The 26,796-nt window shown below is 43.1% G+C and overlaps 1 protein-coding gene and 1 long non-coding RNA gene across 2 annotated transcripts in view; one reads left to right on the top strand and one right to left on the bottom strand.

Annotated features, from left to right (window-relative positions):
• Window positions 1-14,656, top strand: part of LOC139273222 (uncharacterized) — a 41,932-nt gene extending 27,276 nt beyond the window's left edge. Inside the window, exon 3 of the long non-coding RNA XR_011595040.1 lies at window positions 13,229-14,656. This is a non-coding gene — a long non-coding RNA (uncharacterized lncRNA). The remainder of the gene's footprint in view (window positions 1-13,228) is intronic.
• Window positions 1-26,796, bottom strand: part of esf1 (ESF1, nucleolar pre-rRNA processing protein, homolog (S. cerevisiae)) — a 95,513-nt gene that overhangs the window by 34,663 nt on the left and 34,054 nt on the right. Inside the window, exons 7-10 of the mRNA XM_070889822.1 lie at window positions 25,092-25,206; window positions 23,748-23,910; window positions 22,872-23,015; window positions 9,596-9,738 (exon numbers count right to left, since the gene is read on the bottom strand). Coding sequence (XP_070745923.1) covers window positions 9,596-9,738; window positions 22,872-23,015; window positions 23,748-23,910; window positions 25,092-25,206 — 565 coding nt within the window. The remainder of the gene's footprint in view (window positions 1-9,595; window positions 9,739-22,871; window positions 23,016-23,747; window positions 23,911-25,091; window positions 25,207-26,796) is intronic.

Here is a 26,796-nt window from a genome sequence, read left to right as displayed (position 1 = left end):
AAAGCCAGAAGGTTATGGGTTCATGTCCCACTCCAGAGACTTCAGCACAAAAACCTAGGCTGACACTCTAGTGCAGTGCTAAAGGAGTGCTGCACTGTCGGAAATGTCGTCTTTTGTATGAGCCGTTAAACCAAGGCCCCCATCACTCCCTCAGGTGGATGTAAAAGATCCCATGGCAATATTTCGAAGAAGAGAAGGGAGTTATCCCCTGAGTCCTGGCCAATATTTATCCCTCACTCAACATCAGAAAAAACTGATTATCTGGTCTTTATCACCTTGCTGCTGTGTTTCCTACATTACAACAGTAACTACACTTCAAAAGTACTGCATTGGCTGTAAAGCACTTTGAGACATCCTGAGGTTGCAAAAGGCGCCATATAAGTGCAAGTCTTTCTTTGTACATGGTGACAACTTTCGGTATGACATACCCATTAACGTATCTAAAATAGAACCCTAGCAATGCAAAGCGATAAAATTCCTGTATTTGTTATCGGAATGTCTTGCGTCAGTAATATACCTTTGTTTTAAAGTAGCTGGGTACGTAACCAGAGATTCATCCAAATTCTCTAATGCTTTGAAAGATATTGAGGACTGGGGTGATTGGGTTGGTCAATGATGAAGAAGAAAAGCAGAATCATTGTGACTCATTTCTATTCCTTCTAGCAGTGAGTTAGAATTTGGTTGAGACCTGGGAGCAAGGCAACTGCCTTACCTCTTGGAAAGAGATGGAATTGTAGTCTACTGGGGCATATAAAAAGGTGGAAAACTTTCAAAGTCATTGAATAAAAATGTTATTTCGTTAAATTTTATTAGCAAGGGGAACATTAGGGTTGTACATAAACCCAAGTTCAAATTTGGGGCTTTCATATTTTCCTATCCATCCTTCTCCAATCTGGGATTGGATTTAATAGAGCACAGGAAAAAAAAGAGCGCAGATAATCCGTGAAGAAAATACTGAACCAGAGAGAAAAAAAGAAAACAGAAGACCTAATTACGAACATAATTTTTTTTTAAAAAAGGTAGTGCAAAACAATACCATCAGCCAGATATGCAATAAAATGTGAGCTTTCAATTTAGATTTCCTTTGCCTTATACTGCAGATCAGGAATGTCCCAAACTTTATTGCCTTCATGGTTCATTTAGCTACATACCATGGGCCATAAGGCCAGTAAAAAGTTTAAATCAAAGTTCTGCTACTGCTGTGAAAATATCTGTGTTTCGCACATTACAACAGTGACTGCACTCCAAAAATACTTCATTAGCTGTAAAGAGCTTTGAGACATCCGGTGGTCGTGAAAGACTCAATATAAATGCAAGTCTTTTCTTTCTTTTTATTCTGATTTCGAATGTATCCACCCATGAGCAAACCACCAAAAATAACCCTTTCCAAATCTTCAGGCACACAAAATTTAAACAGGATAAATCTGCAAACAAGAGATAGAAGTGAAAATTGAAGTGTAACAAAGAACACACAGATAAACTGTTCAGTGAAGTGGATGAGCAGGCAGTGGTTAGAGTACTAACACTCCGTTGCTTGGGGTTGGGGGGGGGCAGGAAACAGGCAGGTTGGAGCATTCTGAGCAGTAACTGTAATGGAGATTATTTGTAATTGGATGTGTAACTGCACAGAATATGCTATGATTTATTTCACTGCCTTGACAAGTTATTGGAGTTTGTTAATAACTACCTAAAGAAGAAAGAAAAACATTACAAGCCCCTACTTCTCGAACTCCAGCGATTTTCATTTTAACATTCTGTGCAGCACTGGCAAGCAAAGCCCCCACTTGCACCATGCTCCACTACCTTGCTTGGAATGTGACCACAATAAACATCACAACCACATTCCATACAACAACTACTATTTGCATTTACATAGTGCCTTTAATGTAGAAAAATGGCACTTCACAGAGGCTACCCGTGAGGAAAGTTATAGGACTTAAGTGTCCTTTTTGAAAATAAAATTTAGAAAAGAACACAACAAAACGAAACTGCATCTGTACATGATCAAGACTTGAAAAGGTCTTCGATAAAGGTGCCACATACAAGTATTATCCACTCTGACGAATCCATCGCAAGAGATGTGATTTTGTAGTGAAATAAAGCATCGCTCGTGATCTCGTGATGGAACGTCGAACTCTCGGATTTTTTTTTGAAAAAAATGCCGTTTTGCGCATGCTAGGGATAACTGTATTTCGTTCTTATTTTTGATTGTGGAACACTCAAAGTAAACTGGGTGGTATTTCTGTGCATGCATGATGCGTTTTTTGGGGGGAATCATGATGATTATTGGGGATTATGATTATTGGGAATGATTAGTGATGCAGGAGGGAGGGATTCAAATTCCTGCGACATTGGAACCGGTTCTGCGGGAGGTGGGACTAATACAAACCAGATGGTTTGCACCTCGGCAGGACCGGAATCAATGTTCTAGGGGGAGTGTTTGCTAGTGCTGTTGGGAAGGGGTTAAACTAATATGGCAGGGGGATGGGAACCTATGCAGGGAACAGAGGGAAGTAAAATGGGGGCAGAAGCAAAAAATAGAAAGAAGAAAAGTAAAAGTGGAGGGCAGAGAAACCCAAGGCAAAAATCAAAAAGGACCACATTATAGCAAAATTCTAAAGGGACAAAGTGTGTTAAAAAGACAAGCGAGCTCTGTGCCTCAATACAAGGAGTATTTGTAATAAGGTGGACGAATTAACTGTGCAGGCAGCTATTAACGAATATGATATCATTGAGATTATGGAGACATGGCTCCAGTGTGACCAAGGCTGGGAACTCAACATCCAGGGATATTCAACATTCAGGAAGGATAGACAGAAAGGAAAAGGAGGTGGGGTAACATTGCTAGTTAAATAGGAAATTAATGCAAAGTAAGGAAGGACATTAGCTTGGATGATGTGGAAGATGTATGGGTAGAGCTGCGGAATACCAAAGGACAGAAAACGCTAGTGGGAGTTGTGTACACACCACTAAACAGTAGTAGTGAGGTTGGGGACAGCATCAAACAAGAAGTTAGTGATGCGGGCAATAAAGGTACAGCAGTTATCATGGGCGACTTTAATCTACATATAGATTGGGCTAACCAAACTGGTAGCAATACGGTGGAGGAGGATTTCCTGGAGTGTATTACGGATGGTTTTCTTGACCAACATGTCGAGGAACCAACTAGAGGGCTGGCCATCCTAGACTGGGTGATATGTAATGAGAAAGGACTAATTAGCAATCTTGTTGTGCGAGGCCCCTTGCGGAAGAGTGACCATAATATGGTAGAATTCTTTATTAAGATGGAGAGTGACACACTTAATTCAGAGACTAGGGTCATGAACTTAAGGAAAGGTAACTTCGATGGTATGAGACGTGAATTGGCTAGAATAGACTGGCGAATGATACTTAAAGGGTTGACGGTGGATAGGCAATGGCAGACATTTAAATATCACATGGATGAACTTCAACAATTGTACATCCTTGTCTGGGGTAAAACTAAAACGGGGAAGGTGGCTCAACCGTGACTAACAAGGGAAATTAGGGATAGTGTTAAATCCAAGGAAGAGGCATATAAATTGGCCAGAAAAAGCAGCAAACCTGAGTACTGGGAGAAATTTAGAATCCAGCAGAGGAGGACAAAGTGTTTAATTAGGAGGGGAAAAATAGAGTATGAGAGGAAGCTTGCTGAGAACATAAAAACTGACTGCAAAAGCTTCTATAGATGTGTGAAGAGAAAGAGATTAGCGAAGACAAACGTAGGTCCCTTGCAGTCAGAATCAGGTGAATTTATAATGGGGAACAGAGAAATTGGTAGACCAATTGAACAAATACTTTGGTTCTGTCTTCACAAAGGAAGACACGAATAATCTTCCGGAAATACTAGGGGACCGAGGATCTAGCGAGAAGGCGGAACTGAAGGAAATCCTTATTAGTCAGGAAATTGTGTTCGGGAAATTGATGGGATTGAAGGCCGATAAATCCCCAGGGCCTGATAGTCTGCATCCCAGAGTACTTAAGGAAGTGGCCCTAGAATTAGTAGATGCATTGGTGATCATTTTCCAACAGTCTATCGACTCTGGATCAGTTCCTATGGACTGGAGGGTAGCTAATGTAATACCACTTCTTAAAAAAGGAGGGAGAGAGAAAATGGGGAATTTTAGACCAATAGCCTGACATCGGTAGTGGGGAAAATGTTGGAATCAATTATTAAAGATGAAATAGCAGCACATTTGGAAAGCAGTGACAGGATCGGCCCAAGTCAGCATGGATTTATGAAAGGGAAATCATACTTAACAAATCTTCTAGAATTTTTTTGAGGATGTAACTAGTAGAGTGGACAAGGGAGAACCAGTGGATGTGGTGTATTTGGAATTTCAAAAAGCTTTTGACAAGGTCCCCCACAAGAGATTGGTGTGCAAAATTAAAGCACATGGTATTGGGGTAATGTATTGACGTGGATAGAGAACTGGTTGGCAGACAGGAAGCAGAGAGTCGGGATAAATGGGTCCTTTTCAGAATGGCAGGCAGTGATCAGTGGGGTGCCGCAGGGCTCAGTGCTGGGACCCCAGCTATTTACAATATACATCAATGATTTAGATGAAAGAATTGAGTGTAATATCTCCAAGTTTGCAGATGACACTAAGCTGGGTGGCGGTATGAGCTGTGAAGAGGATGCTAAGAGGCTGCAGGGTGACTCGGACAGGTTAGGTGAGTGGGCAAATGCATGGCAGATGCAGTATAATGTGGATAAATGTGAGGTTATCCACTTTGGTGGCAAAAACATGAAGGCAGAACATTATCTGAATGACGGCAGATTAGGAAAAGGGGAGGTGCAACGAGACCTGGGTGTCATGGTACATCAATCATTGAAAGTTGGCACGCAGGTACAGCAGGCGATGAAGGCGGCAAATGGCATGTTGGCCTTCATAGCTAGGGGATTTGAGTATAGGAGCAGGGAGGTCTTACTGCAGTGTACAGGGCCTTGGTGAGGCCTCACCTGGAATAGCGTGTTCAGTTTTGGTCTCCTAATCTGAGGAAGGACGTTCTTGCTATTAAGGGAGTGCAGCGAAGGTTCACCAGACAGATTCCCGGGATGGCAGGACTGACATATGAGGAGAGACTGGATCGACTGGGCTTGTATTCACTGGAGTTTAGAAGAATGAGAGGGGATCTCATAGAAACATATAAAATTCTGATGGGATTGGACAGGTTAGTTGCAGAAAAAATGTTCCCGATGTTGTGAAAGTCCAGAACCAGGGGTCACAGTCTAAGGATAAGGGGTAAGCCATTTAGGACCGAGATGAGGAGAAATTTCTTCACGCAGAGAATTGTGAACCTGTGGAATTCTCTACCACAGAAAGTTGTTGAGTCCAGTTCCTTGGTTATATTCAAGATGGAGTTAGATATGGCCCTTACTGCTAAAGGGATCAAGGGGTATGGAGAGAAAGCAGGAAAGGCTTACTGCGGTGAGTGATCAGCCATGATCTTACTGAATGGTGGTGCAGGCTCGAAGGGCCGACTGGACGACACTTGCACCTATTTTTCTATTATGATTATTGGTGATTATGATTATGGGGGATTATGATGACTATTGGCGGATTATCGTCAAATGTCATCAAATATCCTCAAATGTCCTCCAATTTTCTCAAATAATTCACTAAAAGCCTCAAATAAACTTAAAAGCTAACATAAAGATGTCTGTGTATAACTCAGCCTTCTCTCATGTGGAATGGACTTCAGCTCCATTTTTTAAAATGACATCCGTAGCATCGGATTCGATGAGATAAGACTGCACATTTCTCAGTGGTAATTTAGGTCAGTGGTAAAAATGATGGTATTGATGAATTTACCTCTGATGGTAATTTTCGGTGGTATTTCTGTGTTGCATACTTAATGACGTCATAAAAACGGCAAAAAAATAAGATCGGTGGTATTTTTTTTAACCACTGGTAGTAAATCACTGATGGTATTTCGATGCTAAATTATGAAATCGACGATATTTCGGTGGTAAATGGGTAGTAAATTATCGAAAAAATGACGAAAATCCAGCCCTTTACCATTGACTGGTATTTTCAGGGAATGAGCAGAACCAGCAGTGTTACTGGTGATATAAAAATAACTTTTAACATAGTAAAACGTGTTACAGACAAACAGATAAATTTGACACCGAGCCACAGAAGAAATTAAGGCAGATGATCAAAAGCTTGTTTAAAGAGGTAGGTTTTAACGAGTGTCTTGCAGGAGGAAAGAGAGGTAGAGAGGCGTTAAGGTTTAGGGAAGGAGTTCCAGAGCTTAGGGCCCAAGCAGCTGAAGGCACGTCCACCAATGGTTGAACAGTTATAATGAGGGATCTTCAAGAGGCCAGAATTTGAGGAGCGCAGACATTTTGGGGGATTGTGAGGCTAAAAAAGATTACAGAGATAGGAAGGGGCAAGTCCATGGAGTGATTTGTAACAAGGATGAGAATTTTGAAATCAAGGCGCTGTTTAACTGGGAGCCAATGTAGACCAGAAAGCACAGGGGTGATGCGGGTCTTGACTTGGTGCGAGTTTTGGATGACTTCAAGTTTACGTAGTGTGGAATGTGGAAGACTGGAGTAGTCAAGTCTAGAGGTAACAATGGCATGAATGAGGGTTTCAGCAGCAGAAGAGCTGAGGCGGGCAATGTTATGGAGGTGGAAAAAGGCAGTTTTAGTTATGCCGTGGCTATGTGGCTGGAAACTTATTTCCGGGTCAAATATGACACGTAGGTTGCGAAGTCTTGTTCACCCTCAAATTGATATATTTCACCCTCAAATATCAGAGTATTTTGATCAGTGGGCAGCATACGATGACAACAATTTGCATTTAGATAGCGCCTTTGATGTAACACAACATGTCAAAGCACTACACTGGAGCAGTATGAAGCAAAATTTGACACCGAGCCACAGAAGGGAATATTAGGACAGAAGTTTGGTCAAAGAGATAGGTTGTAAGGAGCGTCTTAAAGGAGAAGAGAGAGGTAGAGAAGTGGAGAGGTTTGGGGAGGGAATTCCAGAGGTTAGGGTCTAGGCAGCTGAAAGCACGGCAGTCAATGGTACAGTGATTAAAATTGGGGGATGTGCAAGAGGCCCGAATTGGAGGAGCGCAGGGATTTCGGAGAGTTGTCGGGCTGGCGGAGGTTACGTTCTGGAAAGAGTTACGGCCAAAAGCAGAGCAAGGCCAGCCGATGAGTGACAACAGCGGGTCACTGATCCACCTATTCCTGCTCCTATTTTTTATGTTAGTAACATGTCAGTGACAGCATGGTGTGGTTGAAGCAGATAGATTTGGTACATTTAGGGGAGGCTTGATGCAGGCATGAGAGAAGAGAATAGAGGGATGTCGGGGCAGGGTAGGAAGAGCTAATTAGTGGAGGTTCGTGTCGAGTATAAACATTGGCCTGGACTAATGATCTGGAGACGTGAGTTCAAATTCCACCATGGCAGCTGGGGAATTTAAATTCAGTAAATTAAATAAATCTGGAATAAAAAGCTAGCACCATGAAACTACCGGATTGTTGTAAAAACCCATTTGGTTCACTAAAGGCCTTTAGGGAAGGAAATCTGCCGTCCTTACCCAATCTGGCCTGTATGTCACTCCTGACCCACAGCAATGTGGTTGACTCTTAAATGCCTTCTGAAATGGCCTAGCAAGACACTCGAGGACAATTAGGGATGTACTCAATGCTGGCGTCGTCAGCGACACCCACATCCACGAACAAATATTTTAAAAATGTTTGAAGTACACTTGCAATATCAGGGAAGAAAAATGAATAAAAATTGTTAAAAACTGACCATTCACTACTTTCATAAGAATGCAATTGTTTAATACAGGTTGGACCTCCCTTATCAGGGGCTCCCTCGTCCGGCATGATTCTGGCTGCCGGGGGCGCATGCGCATACCTCCACCCCGATGTTGGAGCTTTGCCGAGACTCGGCACGCGCCGACACCGCTGGGGCTGCGCCGACACTTGGCCCGCTGGGGCCGCTCCGGCACCCGGCCCGCGCTGACTCCCGCTGGGCATCACCGATACTCAGCCTGCTGGGTCCGCAACGACACTCGGCCCACTGAGGGCCCACCGACACTTCCTTCGTGGCCTGCCGAGACTTAACAACCTGCCAAGGGCCAGCCGACACTTCAGGCCTGCCCAGGGTGCCGACCTCCCCGCCCACCCCCTCCTCCTCCTCGACCTCAGGCCGCTGACCTCCCTTCATCTGGCAAAATCCCTTATTCGGCACAGGCCAGATCCCGAGGGTGCAGGAGGTTCAACCTGTAGTGTTAAATTAACCAGCAAAGGGGGCTAATCAATTTTGCTTGGTCACCTATTGTGGCAACTTCCTTCATAAAATTATCCAAAGCATCTGGATCACATATGATGCTTATTGTACCCTTGATCTTTTGAGAACTAAATTCCCTCAGCACCTTTCATAAGGCGCCAGTTTCAATCACACATCTGCAAGATTTTATAAAAAAATTCCAGTCCAGTACAATACACATGATTTGCCAAAATTGCCAGGCTGTCTTCTCAGAACTGCATAAATTGAAACTCTTGGATCAGGTTGCCAAACACCACCCCCCCGCCACCCTCAAATATTATCTTCAAATGTTTAAAATATTAATTTAACAGACTGCCAGCTCTTTAATTTCAACATCCATAAAATGGAATCACAAGTGCAATTCAGTTTGAAACTCAGGGATTTCTCACTTTACAACTTCAATAGGAATTTGATACACTGGTTTATACTCTTCCGATGTTTTAGCTGTAGTTTATTGAGTGACTCTCATGAGGCCAGACTGCACTTAGAATTTTTTTTTTAATTAATATTTTTACACAAGGTCAATTTACTCCCTTCATATGAACCATTTGTCTACTGACTTTCCCAGCTTTCAAAATATGTTTCACCACCCCATATACAACATCTGCAAAACTGTAATGAGAGATGTATAACAATACAGAATCACAGAAATATACAGAACCAAAGGCCATCACTTAATTTAGACAATTCTATCATTTGGTTAGTTTGAATTTTGTTGCTGAAATCTCCACAGGGTTAATGGACAATTTCATGAAACACATAATTCAAATCATCCAGTCAACAGAAAGATCCTACCAACAATTATGTTTAGAAGCATGAATCAAACAAGTGCCAGACACTAATCTAAGATTTACTGCTGTTTTTTTAAAAAAGTCCAAACAGTTAAAGTATGCAAGCGCATTCCTATACTTGACAAATTTCAATGATCAAAGTTAGTTTCCAACTTTCTGGGTGGATCAACCAGAAGTTTATTTTGTTTTAATCACAGAAGACTATTAATGATGTTTACCCTGGCAGTTACAAGAAGATTAAAAATATGTAGAATGCCTTTTTTAAAAAAAACTGAAGCCCTGATCGTCATTCAAGTTATAAATAGAGAGATTATTTGAGCATGGTGTATGGTTTTCAAGTAAACAACCCTCTCTTTGGGGACCAGCCAATATTTGCTATTCACCAGAAATTTTATTATGTTTGTATAAAAGATCACATCCTTACTTTGCCTCTCTTTCTCTGCAAAGAGGAAATAAAGTTTCAAAGTTAGAAATGACCAATTACCTCCTGATCTTCAGTTTTGTTCTTTTTCTTTCTCTTCTGCTGCTTCTTATCCTTTTTCTTCTCCAAGTACTGTTCCCATGGTGTTGGTACATTATGTCTCTCCAATTTCTTCTTTACTATTGCTTCTGTTGTTTCTTTTAGACCTGAAGTAAGATGGAACACATCTTATTACATACAGGATGTCCCAAAATGCTCAAATGGTTCAAGGAGGCTCAATTAATACAATAAATCATGATATGTCAAACAATTATACCAATCATATAGATTAAATGTCACACGCCAAAAAATTAATCAATATTATGGGTAGTAAAAGATTGGTACACAGCAAGCAGACTACTTCTAAGCCCACTATTTGGAAAGATGAATCACTCAGTTGTGATTAGCTCTCCTGGCAATTATGCTGCACCAAGAATCAAATTTTGGATCCAACAATCCTTCCCCCACAGCTCTGCCAGAGCACAGGTCAGTTGGAGGGCACCCAAACTGTGCTTCGTTTACATAACCCAAACTCATCTGGATTTCTGGATTCCATAGCCTGCCATTCCACAGGTGCAGGCCTGTCCCTTAGTTCTAAAGCAGCAGTAAGAGGCCTCCCAAACCCAATTTGCATCCTGGTCCTGTACAGGATAACCACTTACCTTCTGGCTGGTCTTGCAGTAGTACCCAGGGCCCACTCAGATCCTGTGACCTAAATGGAGCTGGACGCAACTCCGAACTAATTCTTTTCGGTGCCCCTCCAAAAAGACATCTACTCTCTGATTCAACAAGACAACAAGGGTGGGAGGTCACCTTCGGACCCTCCCACCTCCTTTGCATGTCTGCCCCACACACATGCAAGCACTCCAACCCTCCCTCAGGATCCCAAGGAAACCTTTGGGCAATGTTAGTGGGGTGGAGACCCGGAATGTTTAGCCACCATTCCCTGTTTTAATTTCAAACCTGATCTACAGGCTTTCAGCGTCTCCCATTTTCTCATCTATTCCTTGGGCGTGCCTCTCACTGCCTTAACTATTCACAAGTTAATTGTTTCTCGAATGTCTTTAATGCTTCTTTCCACTGTCTTATGTCTTCCTTCGTAAAGATTAGGTGTCAGTCTTGACTCAGTGATATCACTGTCGCCTGTGTCAGGAGTTTGAGTGTTCAAGCCCCACTCCAGAGAACTGAGCACAAAATCGAGACCAACACTTCAGGGCAGTAGTAAGAGCTGCTGTCTTTCAGATGAGACAATAAACCGAGGCCCCATTTGTTCTCTCAGGTGGATGTAAAAGATCTCATAGCACTATTAAGAAAAAAAGCAAGGAAGTTTTCCTGGCCAAAATTTCATCATCATCGTCAGTCCCTCGAAATCGAGGAGGACTTGCTTCTACTCTAAAAGTGAGTTCTCAGGTGACTGTACATTCCAATACAGGAATTACAGTCTCTGTCACAGGTGGGACTGACAGTGGTTGAAGGAAGGGCTGGGTAGGGAGTCTGGTTTGCTGCACGCTCCTTCCACTCTCTGCGCTTGGTTTCTGCAGGCTCTCAGCAACGAGACTCGAGGTGCTCAACGCCCTCTCGGATGCTCTTCCTCCACTTAAAGCGGTCTTGGGCTAGGGATTCCCAGATGCCAGTGGGGATGTTGCACTTTATCACAGAGCCTTTGAGGGTGTCCTTGAATTATTTCCTCTGCCCACCTGGGGCTCGCTTGCCGTGTCGGAGATCGAGTAGAGCGCTTGCTTTGAGAGTCTCGTGTCGCGCATGTGGACGATGTGGCCCGCCCAACGGAGCTGGTTGAGTGTGGTCAGTGCTTCGATGCTGGCCTGAGTGACAACACTGATGTTGGTGCATCTATCCTCCCAGTGGATTTGCAGGATCTTGCGGAGGCAGCGTTGGTGATACTTCTCTAGCGCTTTGAGGTGTCTGCTGAATATGGTCCACGTCTCTGAGCCATATAGGAGGGCGGTTATCACTACTGCCCTGCAGACCATAAAGCTTGGTGCCAGATTTGAGGTCCTAGTCTTCAAACACTCTCTTCCTCAGATGACCGAAGGCAGCGCTGGCACACTGGAGGCGGCGTTGGACCTTGCTGATAGTAGGCTCCCGAGGTATGGAAAATGGTCCATGTTGTCCAAGGCCGCGCCGTGGATTTTGATGACTGGAGCGCAATGCTGGGTCAGGTTGGTGGAGGACCTTTGTCTTACGAATGTTTAATGTAAGGCCTATGTTTTCGTACGCCTCGGTGAAGATGTTGACGATGGCTTGGAGTTCGGTCTCTGAATGTGTGCAGACGCAAGCGTCGTCCGCATACTATAGTTCGATGACAGAGGATGGGATGACCTTGGATCTAGCCTGGAGGTGACGACGGTTGAACAGGCTCCCTTTGGTTCTATAGTTTAGTTCCACTCCAGCGGGGAGCTTTTTGAGAGTGAGATGGAGCACTGCAGCAAGGAAGAGCGAGTCTGGATGTGGATTGGGTCTGTGGTGGATCCGTTGGTCAAGATCACGGTTTGCATGTCGTCGTGGAGCAGGCGGAGGCCAAAATGTCTCCCTCAACCAACATCACTAAAACATATTGTCTGGTTATTTGTCACATTGCTCTTTGTAGGATCTTGCTGTGCGCAAATTGACTGCTGTGTTTCCCTACATTTCAACAGTACTTCAACTTCATAAAGTACTTAATTGGCTGCAAGGCGCTTTGAGGTTGTGAAATGCACTATATTAATGCAAATTCTTTCTACTTCCTCAGTCATCTATCCATCCATTAAATTGTCCACATCGTCCGCATGTCCGACATGAGACTCCCAAAGCAAGCACTCTACTCGGAACTCCTACACAGCAAGTGAGCCCCTGTTGAGCTGAGGAAACGTTTCAAGGACACCCTCAAAGCCTCCTTGATAAAGTGCAACATCCCCACCGGCACCTGGGAATCCCTGGCCCAAGACCGCCCCAAGTGGAGGAAGAGCATCCGGGAGGATGTTGAGTACCTCGAGTCTCGTCGCCGAGAGCATGCAGAAATCAAGCACAGTCGGAGAATGTGGCAAACCAGACTCCTCATCCACCCTTTCCTTCAACCACTGTCTGTTCCACCTGTGACAGAGACTGTAATTCCTGTATTGGACTGTACTGTCACCTGAGAACTCACTTTTGGAGTGGAAGCAAGTCTTCCTTGATTTCGAGGTACTGCTATGATGATGAAATTGTGCATTAATTTACCATTATGGCTGGAGCCTGAAATTTGTCTGTTGTTTTCCCAGATGCTGACTGATCCGATGCATGCTTACGACGTCAGTTGTTGTATCTGCATTATGCTCATCAAGAACAAAATTTACCAAATAAGAACTGATTCTTAAACAGAAATGTATTATATAATGAACACAAGAGAGAGAGAAAGAGGTAGCCCCTAATAAAGCCTGTTAAGCAAAATAAAAATTTGGCACTTGTGTTTCGAAGCTTCTGATCATTTCGAACTCTTGATTTAGTAAGTAAATTTGAAATTCCATCTAAAATGGCATAATAGTGAATATATAAATATATTTTGGTAATGTAATCGTGTGTAAAACAGTAGATTATTCAGTTATCATTGAAATGCCATAAGATTTTAAGCTACATTCTCATTTTCTTGCATTCAAATTTTAATTATGTCCCTTTACACAGGAGATTCCAAGGCAATTTGCAACACAAATTATTGAACACCATCAGAAAATCAGGAATATGTACATATACGTGGGAAATCACAGTTTGGCAGCAAGACTTTTCAGATCTCTCCAACAATTTTCAATGCACTGGATAACTAAAACAAGAATTTTTGAAATTCCTCGTAAATTGCCAATAACTTATTGATATCAAGTTTTGAGAGTTCTGCAACGCTGGCACAGACATTTGAGTCATTATTCCAAAATAAGATAAAGTTTCATCACCAGCCCTAATTTTATTACCAACAGACTATGCATGTACCCTCACAGATCGGATGGTCATTTTTCGCCCAACCATGCTCTTATCAGCCTCAGTTCCCAACATTCAATCTAACTTTCATCCCAACCAATCCTTTGATCTTTTCCCAGCCTTGATAAGCATGCTTTTTTTGGCTGCTATAGAATCATAGAGTCCTATTCTACGACTCACTTATCTCTGAATTGCAATCCCTTCATCGTCTTCCCCTTGAACTTCACTGCTCTTTACAGTCTGATGTTTCCTGAACACCAAGCAGAGACAGATCTCATATAATTTATATCAGCTGCTCTTGAGCTTTACTGTTCTTTGCTTATTCTGGGCTTTGTGTTGTATCCAACAATTCGTGAATCTATCAGTTCACTGGTTGCCATTCCAAGTATGCTGGACCAAGACAAAAAGAAGGTTTTATAGCTGAATCAATGGAGGTCAAAAACGTTGTTGTCAGCAGTTTTCATTTGAACACTATGCGCACTTTTAGGTTTAACATCTGGTACATTTAATTTATTAAAACAAATATTAGAAGTTACAAATATAGGGTGGACACCGAAGAGTGTATTGTGATTGGGGGTTTCAGATGGTACACACTGCCAGAGGGAAATTCGAGAGCTTTAGAAGCAATCCCTGAGCTCACAGATTAGACTACAGTTTTCAATATTCGCTCTGCTCTTTCTTATTTCACATTATTACTGTTTTTTTAAAGTTATGTTACAATGTTTTTTTAAATCAAGACTGTTTTGCATCCGAGCACTGTATCCACAAGAAGATATTAGCATCATTCAGGAGATCATTACTGTATTATAACTAGAGATCAATTTACAGTGGTTGATAAATGTCCTGGATTTCACACTTAAAAAAAAAATAAATTGCAGTCTATCCAAACACCTTTCTTTATACTTATTACAAGCAAAGGGCCAAGAAAATTAACTGTAAATGCTGTCCAGGGAACTGTAAATGCTGTCCTACTTATGTGAACTTTCAGTACCATCCCAGTCTTGTGCAAAGCTCCAACTTTTGAGACCATTATCTTGCAGTTTGAACTGTTATTGTGATCATTGGGCACAAAATTCTTTGATACATTTTTGTTACTTTCACATTTTACATTATTACTTCTTTTAAATTCAATAAGCCGCTCCCCCATTTGAGCTATTTGCTTTTGCCCACTTTGTTCGCCATGATACCTTCTTGATTGGCTGTGGCGTGCAAGCCAGCAAACTTTTTCAGGCCCTTGCAAATATTTGTTTTGAATTGATCATCGAAAGACACAATAGCGGCACAAGATGATTGTTTGCCTCGCCCAGAGAAAGTGTAAACTGGAACACACAACTCCATCATGCAGCTTACTGGTACAACAACCAGTTCCATTGCTTTACAGACATACTGCAGGCAAAGTGGAAACGGTGGTCATTTATTAACTTTACATAATGCAGTTGTTATCATCAGTATCACTGGAAAGTAAATCTCCAAACAAGTGATAAATTACATCAGTTTTCAATCAAGGTCTTAAAGTGGAACATTTCTAGATTTGAGCATCCTGTCTGTCATTGCATTTTCAATGAACAATTTGTTGAAGCAGAAAATCTGTTTGAAATTCTGTATACTTTTCTCATGAAACTGAAGGCTGGGTGTTTGGTGGGTCGAATTTCATAAAACTGCTCAAATGAAAAAAAATAAACTAATGATAACCGTAAAGAATTGTATCACCATCAATGGACTATTCTTGTAACATAATACAGGTTGAACCTCCTTTATCCAGAACTCCCTTATCCAGAACCACCCCTCGTCCAGACCATTCCTGGCCACCAGGTGGCGCATGTGCAGAACTTCAACATGAACAAATTGAAGTCCTTCCTTGCTGCCGACTCCCGCAATCGCTGGCCTGACCCCATGATCCACTGCACCGCACCGCACCGCACCCCCCCCCTCCACCGCCACCTCCCCATGATCTCGTTGCCACACTCCTAGCCCCAAGCCAGCCAGCCCAGATATCCCCTTGCTCATCCAATTTTACGTGACCACCGCTTGTCCGGAAAAATCCCTTATCCACAACAGGCCAGGTCCTGAGAGTTCCGGATAAGGGAGGTTCAACCTCTCCCTTACTATAGTTGTCACTTTATGTGGCCATGTTATTCAAGTTATTAGAATAGCACCATACGCCCTTCATTTATTATACAGAGTACTTACCAAATGTATACATTTAAAGATCAGAGGGCACATTGGATTTAGCACACAAAGCAAAAGACAAGTCCTACAATTAACAAACCAATTCTTCACATCTTTTATCATTGGTTTGATCTTTTATCAGCTCTTAAATGCGGCAGAATAGTTCACTTTAGAATTTCCTGCAATCTTAGCAATTGAAAAATGCTTCACATCTGGCAAAATGCCCGAACTGGAGAATTTCCTTTGCTTAGCAGAATTAAACAACAAATTTGATTCCCCAATACTTATCCCAAATGTTGTTACTTCCTATTGACAGTTCAATGCCAAAAGTAATAGAATAGCACTAAATAAGAGTCATTCTGTTGTGTTTTTACCAGTCAAGTCTAGCAATTTTAACACAGGTGACCAATGAATGTTAGAGTAGCAATGGTTGTGTTAGTTTTCTTTTTAAATTGTCATGATGAGAATTATAGAGCTCAATTTTCCCCAGTGATTTGCGTGTTTTTTTGGAGCAGGCTGCTTTTTTTGACAAGTTAAAAAGACAGTTTCCCCAATCACTGTGCACCAACGTAACTCAGTTAGTTATGATTTTTTTTTAGGTAAGTTTATTTTTCAGCCAAAGGGGGGGGGGGGGGGATAACCTGCCACCCATGTCAATTCTGGCCATTTAGGCAAGTTTGGCCAGCTGAGAGTTACTCCAGTTCTGCTTAGGCCAGCGTATGTGGCCTCTGCAGAAAAATCTTCTGAAGAGTTAAAAGAAATCGGCGCATGTAAGTGCAGCAGATGTAAATGTATGACGGGGGGGGGGGGGGAATGCCGGGACGAAGAGAGAGCCCGGGGGGGGGGGGCGAAGAGAGAGCGGGGGGGGGGAGGTGAAGAGAGCAGGGGGGGTGGGGGTGAAGAGAGCAGGGGGGGGGGGGGGGTGTGAAGAGAGAGCGGGGGGGGTGGGGGGGTGAAGAGAGTGGGGAGGGCGAAGAAAGGGCAGGGGGGTTGTGAAGAGAGAGCGGGGGGGGTTGTGAAGAGAGACCGGGGGGGGGGGGGGGGGGTTGTGAAGAGAGAGCGGGGGGGGTTGTGAAGAGAGAGCGGGGGGGGTTGTGAAGAGAGAGCGGGGGGGGGTTGTCAAGAGAGAGCGGGGGGGGGGGTTGTGAAGAGAGAGCGGGGGGGTTGTGAAGAGAGAGCGGGGGGGGGTTGTGAAGAGAGAGCGGGGGGGGTTGTGAAGAGAGAGCGGGGGGGGGGGGTGAAGAGAGAGCGCGGGGGGGTTGGTGAAGAGAGCGCGGGGGGTGGGGTGAAGAGAGAGGGGGGGGAGGGGGGAGCAAAGAGAGCGCGGCGGGGGGTGAAAAGTGAGCGGGCGGGGGAGCAGGACCGGCATTGGCAAGGCACTCAGGGGTGGTGGGGTGCTGGAACGGGACCGGCAAGCCCTTCAGCCAGGTCTAGGGCGGGGGAGCGATACCGGGAGCGGGAGCGGCAAGGCACTCGGAGGTGGGGGCGCAAGCAGGACCGGCCAAGCCCTTTGGCCAGGACAAGGGGCGGCAGAGCAGGACCGGCAAGGCACTCGTGGGTGGGGGAGGGGGGGAAGCAGGACCGGCAAGCCCTTCGGTGAGGTCTTGGGGCTGGGGGGGTGGGACCTGCACCGGCAAGGCACTCGAGGCTCGGGGCAGGTAGGGGAAGCAGACCGGGAGGAGCTTTGGGCTGGGACTGGCACCGGGAGGGGGACGTAATCATTGGAGGTAAGTTGCTGCAATATATTTTAATGTGTTTTTAAGTTGATGCAATGTGTTTTAATGTGTTGCGAGCTGGCTGTATGTTTCACTTTCGCATTGTGTCGCTGGTTACCGTGGCAACCCTAACTTTTTGGCGCAGATCAAGGCTCCACCTCCAAAACTAGAGGACAGGTTAGGCTGTGCCAAAATGAAGAAATCCATCGGGGAAACATAGAACTTATTTTTTGGGTGTACTTGGGCCCCCAAAGAATGGGCGTATCTCTTCAAATACGCCAAAAAAAAGCTTTGGGGAAAATTGAGCCCATAAAGCTGAGAACGCATTAACCATTTCCTCCCGCCCTCCACCCCACTGACTTGTTATCAAACAAGAAGCCATGCCAGACCGGACAACACTGCGGTATTTCAGTTAGCCTCAGCAGCATTCTGCACTGCAGAAGAGAAAAATCAGCCAGAGTTCCCTTTTCAGATTCATGTGACCCTATTGGAAAAGGGCCAATGTGGGATACTGGGGAAGAACAGGACTGGTCTTGGCTGCGATATGCCCCCTCTCTAAAACAAAAATCTGCCTACATTCACCTTCCAGGCTGTTACATGGAGGACGGTCATTTGAGCAAAATACCAGACCCAACAAGTCACCGCTTCAGAGGCAAATGTATTCTCCACTGAATCAAGCTGCTCAAAATGGGTTGTTTCAAAAACAACAAAAACCCAATAAATTCAGAGATGTAAATATGCCAAAATCGACTCTGAATTACAGCAAATAAATGGCCATTTCTTACAGCAGTGGGTAACTGATAATTGGATGGCAGAGGGGGAAAAAAACAGTAAGTGGTTACGAGCTGATTTTTCAGTTACGGGGCAAAAAGCCATGACGATCACTGTTCTATTGCTCTTATGCACATCATCTCAGATGTTTGAGAGCAACATTTGCAGAGGTCTGGGAGTGCACTGCCAGTCAGTCAAGCACGAGACTCATTTGGTCCAGCAATTGTTAAGTTAAATATTCTATTCAAAGAGACTTGTTGTGAATTGACTTGCAGTGGGAAAATACATCAAGAATTGGGTTAAAGTAGTCAGTATTAATCACAATTAAAAGTTGACCTTCATCTTATTTAAGTATTATTAGTTTAATAGTCATCTGCTGAAGGGATAAAATTTAGTATGTAATGTATTCTTTTAAAAAAAGATATGCATAACATTGCTTAACTTTCAACAAATGCCTTCCAAGAAGGTCAAATTACTGAGGACAAACTATCAACTTTTGATTTTAGAAACAAACATTGGTTTAGATACAATGTGCAGTGCCAACACCTGAAAAGTAACAGACTATAATGTGCATAGTCATGGTTTTAAATGCAATGAAGCAAACTGTCCCTTATAATATCTTAAGAACTAAATGGAACAAAATCACATTTCTGCTCAAGATATTTATTTGGTGAGTGTTATTAACTTCACCGGTGGGATCACGCAACTTGAAACTGTTGTTGTTTTCTTGTGGAAACCAAATGGTTGCAATGTATGATCAGTGATCAAGGCCTCAGATCTCTGATTATAGTTTAATTGAAGGTTTTGATCAGTCACCTTGATCAAAAAATAGTTACTAAACGGTTGGAGTGCTGCAATTAATCTTTGGAGGAGCATGGGAGATAATCTTTATATTTTCTGCCTTTTTTGAACCTTATCTCAGAGAAAATCCATAAATAAACTTCACACAGACTGTTTAGCCTCCTCTGTCCACCTTTCTTCACATTCCAGCAAATAGCACACAACGGGAAAATGCATCCGCAAGACAACATACAGCCAAAAAATAATTAGACCCTACATTACTTCGATGTGGTGCCTACTTTAAATGCCACATTCCGCATGTAAAAGCAGGTGCAATAAAGTATTTATTTTTGTGCTCAGCCGTCATGGTGTGGAACTGTGCCTCTACATATGGCTGAATGAATAAATAAAATTCAAGACCATTTGTGGTCACAGGATAAGATTTGTAGTCATGATGACACCTGCTGGCTGAAGGAGGTGTATTTTTTATCCAGAGTAACTACTGAAAAAGCTCCAAAGCACAATTCATCTCATCTTCAACTCAAAGACCAGTTTCAACTACCTCTTGGGTGCCAGGCCACTGGCCCAGCCGAAACCCTCCCTGGTGGCCCAGTGTTTGCCACAAAAGTGGCTGCAAAGTTCACAGTGGCCCTCCCCTTTAACTGAAGGGGTGGGACGTTGTGACACACCAGCGCGATGATGTCATCAGCGATCTTAGGCCACTCCGACCCAACCTCACTTCTGCCCCGCTCACAAAAAACCCACCAAGACCTGAATTTCTCCGGATTGTCCGCCCCAAGCATTGGTGCAGACGGATCCCTTCGAAAACGGTAGGTGCGTCCTGTTTGGGGCGGAGGGCAATTTCGTCCCTATGTGTATGAACATGTGTAAGAGGACAGGATTGAGATTTCTGTGATGGACTCTCCCGACAGTTGAATTGCTGCCAATTCTTGTAATCCAAGCTCACACATGAATAATGGCTACTTGGGCAAAGTTCTGGAAGGTGATTGACATGAAACTGTACACTAGCACAAAGTCAAGAGGGAAGGGGAAACATTGGCAGAAATAAGAGAAAAACCCCAAGAAACAAAACGTTCATATTAGATCCAAATAATGAGAGTGGCAAAGACTAGAAAGGATGCTTACTTTTAGCAGCTGGCTGAAGTCAGACCCAAATATTGCCAATTCAAGTTGGTCTTTTCTAGACAGTAGACCCGAACTGGTGGTCTCCAGCCAGATGCATGATGGGCACAAATGAGAATATATCCTGTTCAGGAAGAGGGGTTTTACATTATTTTCCCTCCTAGTCTTGCTGGGGGCTTGACTTCAGATTCTTTTCCTTGTTGCAGAGAGATTACTTTACGCCCAATAAAATTTATTTAATCATAAGTTTGTACATTGGCTCCTCCCCTCCCAGTGCATTCAATTAAAAATTTACATCCTGTGTTAAAATCCCACTACCCCCTCTCCCCTCCAGCCCTTCATGCTCATGCCTTCCCTGTCTCTGTAACCTCTTGCAGCCCTATAAACATTGCAGAACTCTGCATTCCTGTCTTCAGCCTCGAATGCATCTCCCTCTCCCTTCAACCACCTAGGCCCTACACTCTGAAATGTCTTCTCTAAATCCCTCCACCTCTCAATCTCACTCTCATCCTTTAAGACCCTCCTTAAAACCTACCTCTTTCTAACCAAGCTTTTGGTTCCCCCTCCTAATATATGCTTCTTTTCCAGCATCCATTCTTTTCCTTGTACTTCTAAAGTGCTTTGGGACCTTTTTTTAAAAAAAACATTTACAAGCTGTTCCTGTTGAAAAACAATTAGGGAGAGAAATTGGGGTCAATTGCGCCTCCCGTTTGCGCCCTTGGGAGGCGCAATTGACCCCGATTGCTAACGACTCCCGGTAAATTCAGCGGGAATTTAGCAGCAGTGATACGGTATTGCGCCCCAATCTCCTGCGCCCGAAGATCGTGACGTCATCGCCGTGCGCAGCACCCCATTGGCATCCTGGACCCTAAATTGAGTATTGCCCCCTGAAGCTACACCGGGCAATGACAGTGACAGCTTCAGGGGATGAATACCAGGCGGCCGGCCGCCAGTGGGGCGAAATTTAGAGGGGAGATGGCCAGCTGTTCCCGGTACCGATTTGGACATAGGATCCGTACCGCGATCGCTCAGACCGGCACTCTGCTTGAGTGCCAGGCTGACCATGTGGCACCCCCACTCCCCAGTGGTCCAGGTCGGACCCTTTTAATATGCAGAGTATGCAAGTTGGACCCTTCACTTTAATTCAGGGAAGAGCCCTTCATATGCAGCAGCGTTACGCAGACCAGTGCATAGTGCTGCTGAGCCATGCACCCTACTCCCAAGCCTTACGCCTGCTACCATCCGAGAAAGGAAGTGCTTGATTTTGCAATCCACTTCCTTTCGGGGGCAGTAACCCCAATTTATTGCAAGAGGCGACACTTCTGCGTTTGGCACAAAGACTCGCGCCTGACGAGTGTTAACGCCCCAAATGGGGCGCTCCCGAAATTCTAAACATAGAAACATAGAAATTAAGTGCAGGAGCAGGCCATTTGGCCCTTCGAGCCTGCACCGCCATTCAATGGCTGATCATTCAACCTCAGTATCCCTTTCCTACTTTCTCTCCATACCCCTTGATCCCTTTGGCCGTAAGGGCCATATCTAACTCCCTTTTGAATATATCTAACGAACTGGCCTCAACAACTTTTTGCGGTAGAGAATTCCACAGGTTAACCACTCTGAGTGAAGAAGTTTCTCCTCATCTCGATCCTAAATGGCTTACTCCTTATTCTTAGACTGTGACCCCTGGTTCTGGACCTCCCCAGCAACGGGAACATTCGTCCTGCCTCTAACCTGTCCAATCCTGTCAGAATTTTATACGTTTCTATGAGATCCCCTCTCATTCTTCGAAACTCCAATGGTTACAAGCTCAGTTGATCCAGTCTCTCCTCATATGTCAGTCCTGCCATCTCGGGAATCAATCTGGTGAACCTTCGCTGTACTCCCTCAATAGCAAGAACGTCCTTCCTCAGATTAGGGGACCAAAACCGAACACAATATTCCAGGTGTGGCCTCACCAAGGCTCTGGACAACTGCAGCAAGACCTCCCTGCTCCGATACTCAAAATTCTCTAGCTATGAAGGCCAACATGCCATTTGCCTTCTTCACCGCCTGCTATACCTGCATTCCAAACTTCAATGACTGATGTACCATGACACCCAGGTCTCGTTGCACCTCCCCTTTTCCTAACCTGTCACCATTCAGATAATATTCTGTCTTCCTGTTTTTGCCACCAAAGTGGATAATCTCACATTTATCCACATTATACTGCATCTGTCATGCATTTGCCCACTCACCTAACCTGTCCAAGTCACCCTGCAGTCTCTTAGCATCCTCCTTAAAGAAAGACTTAGGTTTATATAGTGCCTTTCACGACCACCGGATGTCTCAAAGCCCTTTACAGCCAATGAAGTATGTTTGGAGTGTGGTCACTGTTGTAATGTGGGAAATGCGGCAGCCAATTTGCGCACAAGTTAGTGCCCACAAACAGCAATGTTATAATGACCACATAATCTGTTTTTTTAAAATGTTGATTAACAGCAGAATCCAATCCCTGCAGTCACATATGAACTCACTGGTGTTTTAGCAGGTGGGATGATCGAGTCAATCTCTTCCCACACATGGAGCGGGTGAACGGCCTCTCCCCAGTGTGAACTCGCTGGTGTTTCAACAGGTTGGATGAATTCGTGAATTCCTTCCTACACTCGGAGCAGGAACACTCTAGGCCTAAACCGCTGAACAAAATGTGCTTTTCCATGTTGTACATCAACCATGGGGCGATTCCATTTTAGACACTGTTGTCCATAAATCATTCAGACAACAGGCTACAACAGGTTTACCTGGAATCCAGGTGATCTCCATTTCCATGTCTTTATTTTTTTCTTCCTTTCCTTGTATTGTTCTCAATAGCTCTCTGTATTTTGAAATCTGTTGTTCGTCGTCCTTCTTTGTCTTAACTGTCATTTTACTTTCTATGTCATCATCTAAGAGTAAGCAAAATAAAAATTCACCTGTAAATTCTCAAGGTGGTACAATTTAGTGCAAAAAGACTTCTCAAAAATGTAGATTGAAAAAATAACACTCAACTTTATTCCTGTTTAGAAATGATGGAACTGAAGATGTCCAAGGAAAACACACCATGACACATTCATGACTTGGATTCAGAAACTCAATGCAAATTGGTCAAATTTACAAATGTTGCTTAAACCAGTAGGGGCAATAGATTCAGGAGGCAGCCCAGAAATTACAAAATATGCAAGTGGGCAGAACAATGGCAAATTAAATTTAATGCCATCAAATGTCCAGCACTGCACAAAAGAACAAAAATGGGCAGTACAAACACTCCATGAATGGTGTTGAAGTAGCTAAGGGCAAAATTGAAAGAGAGCTAGGAGTCTTAGTTCACATTCTTTCACATACAATTACAACTTCAAAATGCTAAGTAACGCATCCTGTTTGTATGTGCATATGGCATTGTGTGGTCAACGACTATCAAATCTTCAAACAGGATTACTACCAATCTTCTGTCAAGGATCACAATAACTTTCTATTTTACGGAGCCCAGTAATATCACAGAACTGCAGGGCAGTAATTGAGGCGGAGAGATACATAGAGCAACACATTTACTGAGGGGCAAAGGTAAGGAAGAGGTGGGCATAAACAAGTCCCAGGACTACCACTGCTTAAAAAGATCCTAACCCCAAATCTTTCCTCACCTTGCTGTGGCTCCTTTTCCTCCTCCTGGTCTGGTTCAACATCTTCCTCACTTGAAGAAGCCAAGTATGCTTTGAAATCAATTTCCTTGATCTCATCCTTGTTAAACCGTTTTGTCAATGTGGTGACACGCTCATGGTCAGTTTCATCCCAAGTCAGTTCCGCCTACATTAAACAAATCACGGTTGATTTCTGACAAACATAGGATCAACCTTTTTTGAAGCAATTGACATAACAGATTGTCACAGTGTTTTGATGATTTTTACCTGTATTGTCTGGAGGTGAAAGGAGGGATTGGTGTAGCGACCACTGCTATTTCTAATTGAAACAGACTTGAATTCAGAAATCCAATGTAAATTTGCAAATGATGCTTAAACCAGTTGGGGCAATGGATTCAAAGCTAATCTAAATCTTATGATTCTATGATCACTGTTCCCTAAATGTTCCCCTACTGACACTTGCTCCACTTGACCCACCTCATTCCCCAGAACCAGATTCAGCAATGCCTCCTTCCTCTTTGGGCCGGAAATGTACTGATCAAGAAAGTTCTCCTGAACACACTACAGAAATTCTTCCCCCTCTCTGGCCTTTACACTGTTACGATCCCAGTCTATATTAGGTTAGCTAAAGTACCCCATTATCACTACTTTATAGTTCTTGCACCTCTCTGTAATCTCCCTGCAAATTTGCTCCTCTATATCCTTTCCACTAGTTGGTGGCCTATAGATTACACCAAGTAGTGTAATGGCACCTCTATTGTTTCTTAAATAAATTCAGTACGTCATTGATAATTATCGTATAGTGATTAGCCTTTAATGTCAGTTAACGCTTTAATAGGTATATAAATCTACATTTTGAATAGATAGGTGGTTTATAGGTAACATATAAATGAAGCATCTCATGATTCTGCAGAACTTTATTCAGTGCCAGAGAATAGTCATTTAAAAAATGAAGCACAAGTTAAATCTCTCAGATGTATTACTACCAACTCCATTTCTTTAAATTTCTTTAAAAAAAGACCAATTTTGTTTTGGCATATCAAAATGATAAAGCTGCATGAAATCTGCCCAGTTCCATGCTTCATTTCTTCATCTGGACTACATTATGCAATTTTCTGAGACCAAGATGTTTTATTTTTAAACTCTTTCAACTGATGCATGTAGGACCATAGAAAGCAAAAATTAAATCTCGTCTTAACTGTTACCACATACACATTATTTATTACTTTAAACTGATCTCATTTGATTTTTTATAAATTCCAAGTTCACCGTTTATGAAATGGACAATTCATCGTATATACAAAGCCTATGTTGTTTATAAGATTACGGGCAAATGCTTTTAATTACCTTTGATGTGCCGAGTGCTGTTGATGTGAAATATTTTGGTTTGTATGCTGCCAAATCCACATCTGCAGCAACATCCTTTGGCTCATCTTCAAATGTGAGTTCGTCTGGTATAAACCTGGATAACAATACAAACCCAAACAAACCTTTCTCAGACACATAAATCTTACATTCCTTATTGATATAGTAACTGCAACAATATAATTATAACACAGTATTTAGCTACCAAGAAATAAAAACTTGTACTCAGAAACTATCTATAATAAAATAAACTCATTTTATGTGAATAGGTTAAATTGGTTTATGGTAAAGACAAATGGGACAACCAATTCAATTACTACCAGCATTAATACTATTATTACAATAACAGTAATACAAGTTTGTGCATAAACATGCATTAACATCTTTGCAAACAGATCTTTAATTAACTGATATGGGACAACTGAAGTGCAGAGAAAAGCAACCGTTGTCATTGTTTTGTACAATTCATGCACACACTTGCTCATTCATTACTGCAAATTAGATCCATACCCACAAGTAAAAATCGACCATCAAGTGGCCCACAAACACACCGTCCAGGCTCAACACAAAAGAATGGACACCAGGAAACCAAATGGAGGGCAACTATCTGTGGAATTGTACTACCAGCCCACGTCACTGCCTTCAATCAGAAAGACAGAAAATGGGCAAAAGCAGAAAGCAGAAAATAAAAAGAACGATTGAAATTAAAGATAGTCGAACAGAGAACATGCGGTATGTCCTAGTAGACTTAACACTCAACATGTCCAACCACTACAGAGCAGCAAAGAAATCAAATAGAATGCTGAACTATATTAACCAAAATAGTAGAGCATTGGTCAGAGGAAGTCATGCTCAAACAGTATCATGCCAGTCTGGTCAGACCACACTTTCAGCACTGTGTCCAGTGAAGTGTAAAGCAAATGCAGAACCAATGCTATGAAGTTCTTCACACAAAGGACTTTTTAAAAAAAGGAGGGAGAGAAAACAGGGAATTATAGACCGGTCAGCCTGACATCGGTGGGAGGGAAAATGTTGGAATCAATTATTAAAGATGTAATAGCAGCGCATTTAGAAAGCAGTGACAGGATCGGTCCAAGTCAGCATGGATTTATGAAAGGGAATTCATGCTCGACAAATCTTCTAGAATTTTTTGAGGATGTAACTGGGAGAGTGGACAAGGGGGAGCCAGTGGATGTGGTGTATTTAGACTTTCAAAGGGCTTTTGACAAGGTCCCACATAAGAGATTAGTGTGCAAAATTGAAGCACATGGTATTGGGGGTAATGTACTGACGTGGATAGAGAACTGGTTGGCAGACAGGAAGCAGAGAGTAGGAATAAACAGGTCCTTTTCAGAATGGCAGGCAGTGACTGGTGGGGTACCGCAAGGTTCAGTGCTGGGACCCCAGCTATTTACAATATACAATCATGATTTAAACGAAGGAATTGAATGTAATATCTCCAAGTTTGCAGATGGCACTAAGCTGGGTGGCAGTGTGAGCTGTGAGGAGCATGCTAAGAGGCTGCAGGGTGACTTGGACAGATTAGGTGAGTGGGCAAATACATGGCAGATGCAGTATAATGTGGATAAATGTGAGGTTATCCACTTTAGTGATAAAAACAGGAGGGCTGATTATTATCTGAATGGTAAAAGGGGAGGTACAACGGGACGTGGGTGTCATGGTACAT

The sequence above is a fragment of the Pristiophorus japonicus genome, chromosome 9 (genome assembly GCF_044704955.1).
Source record: "Pristiophorus japonicus isolate sPriJap1 chromosome 9, sPriJap1.hap1, whole genome shotgun sequence".
Taxonomy (NCBI): Eukaryota; Metazoa; Chordata; class Chondrichthyes; family Pristiophoridae; genus Pristiophorus; species Pristiophorus japonicus.
The sequence above is the reverse complement of the archived record's forward strand: the minus strand, read 5'-3'. Positions and strand labels throughout refer to the sequence as shown.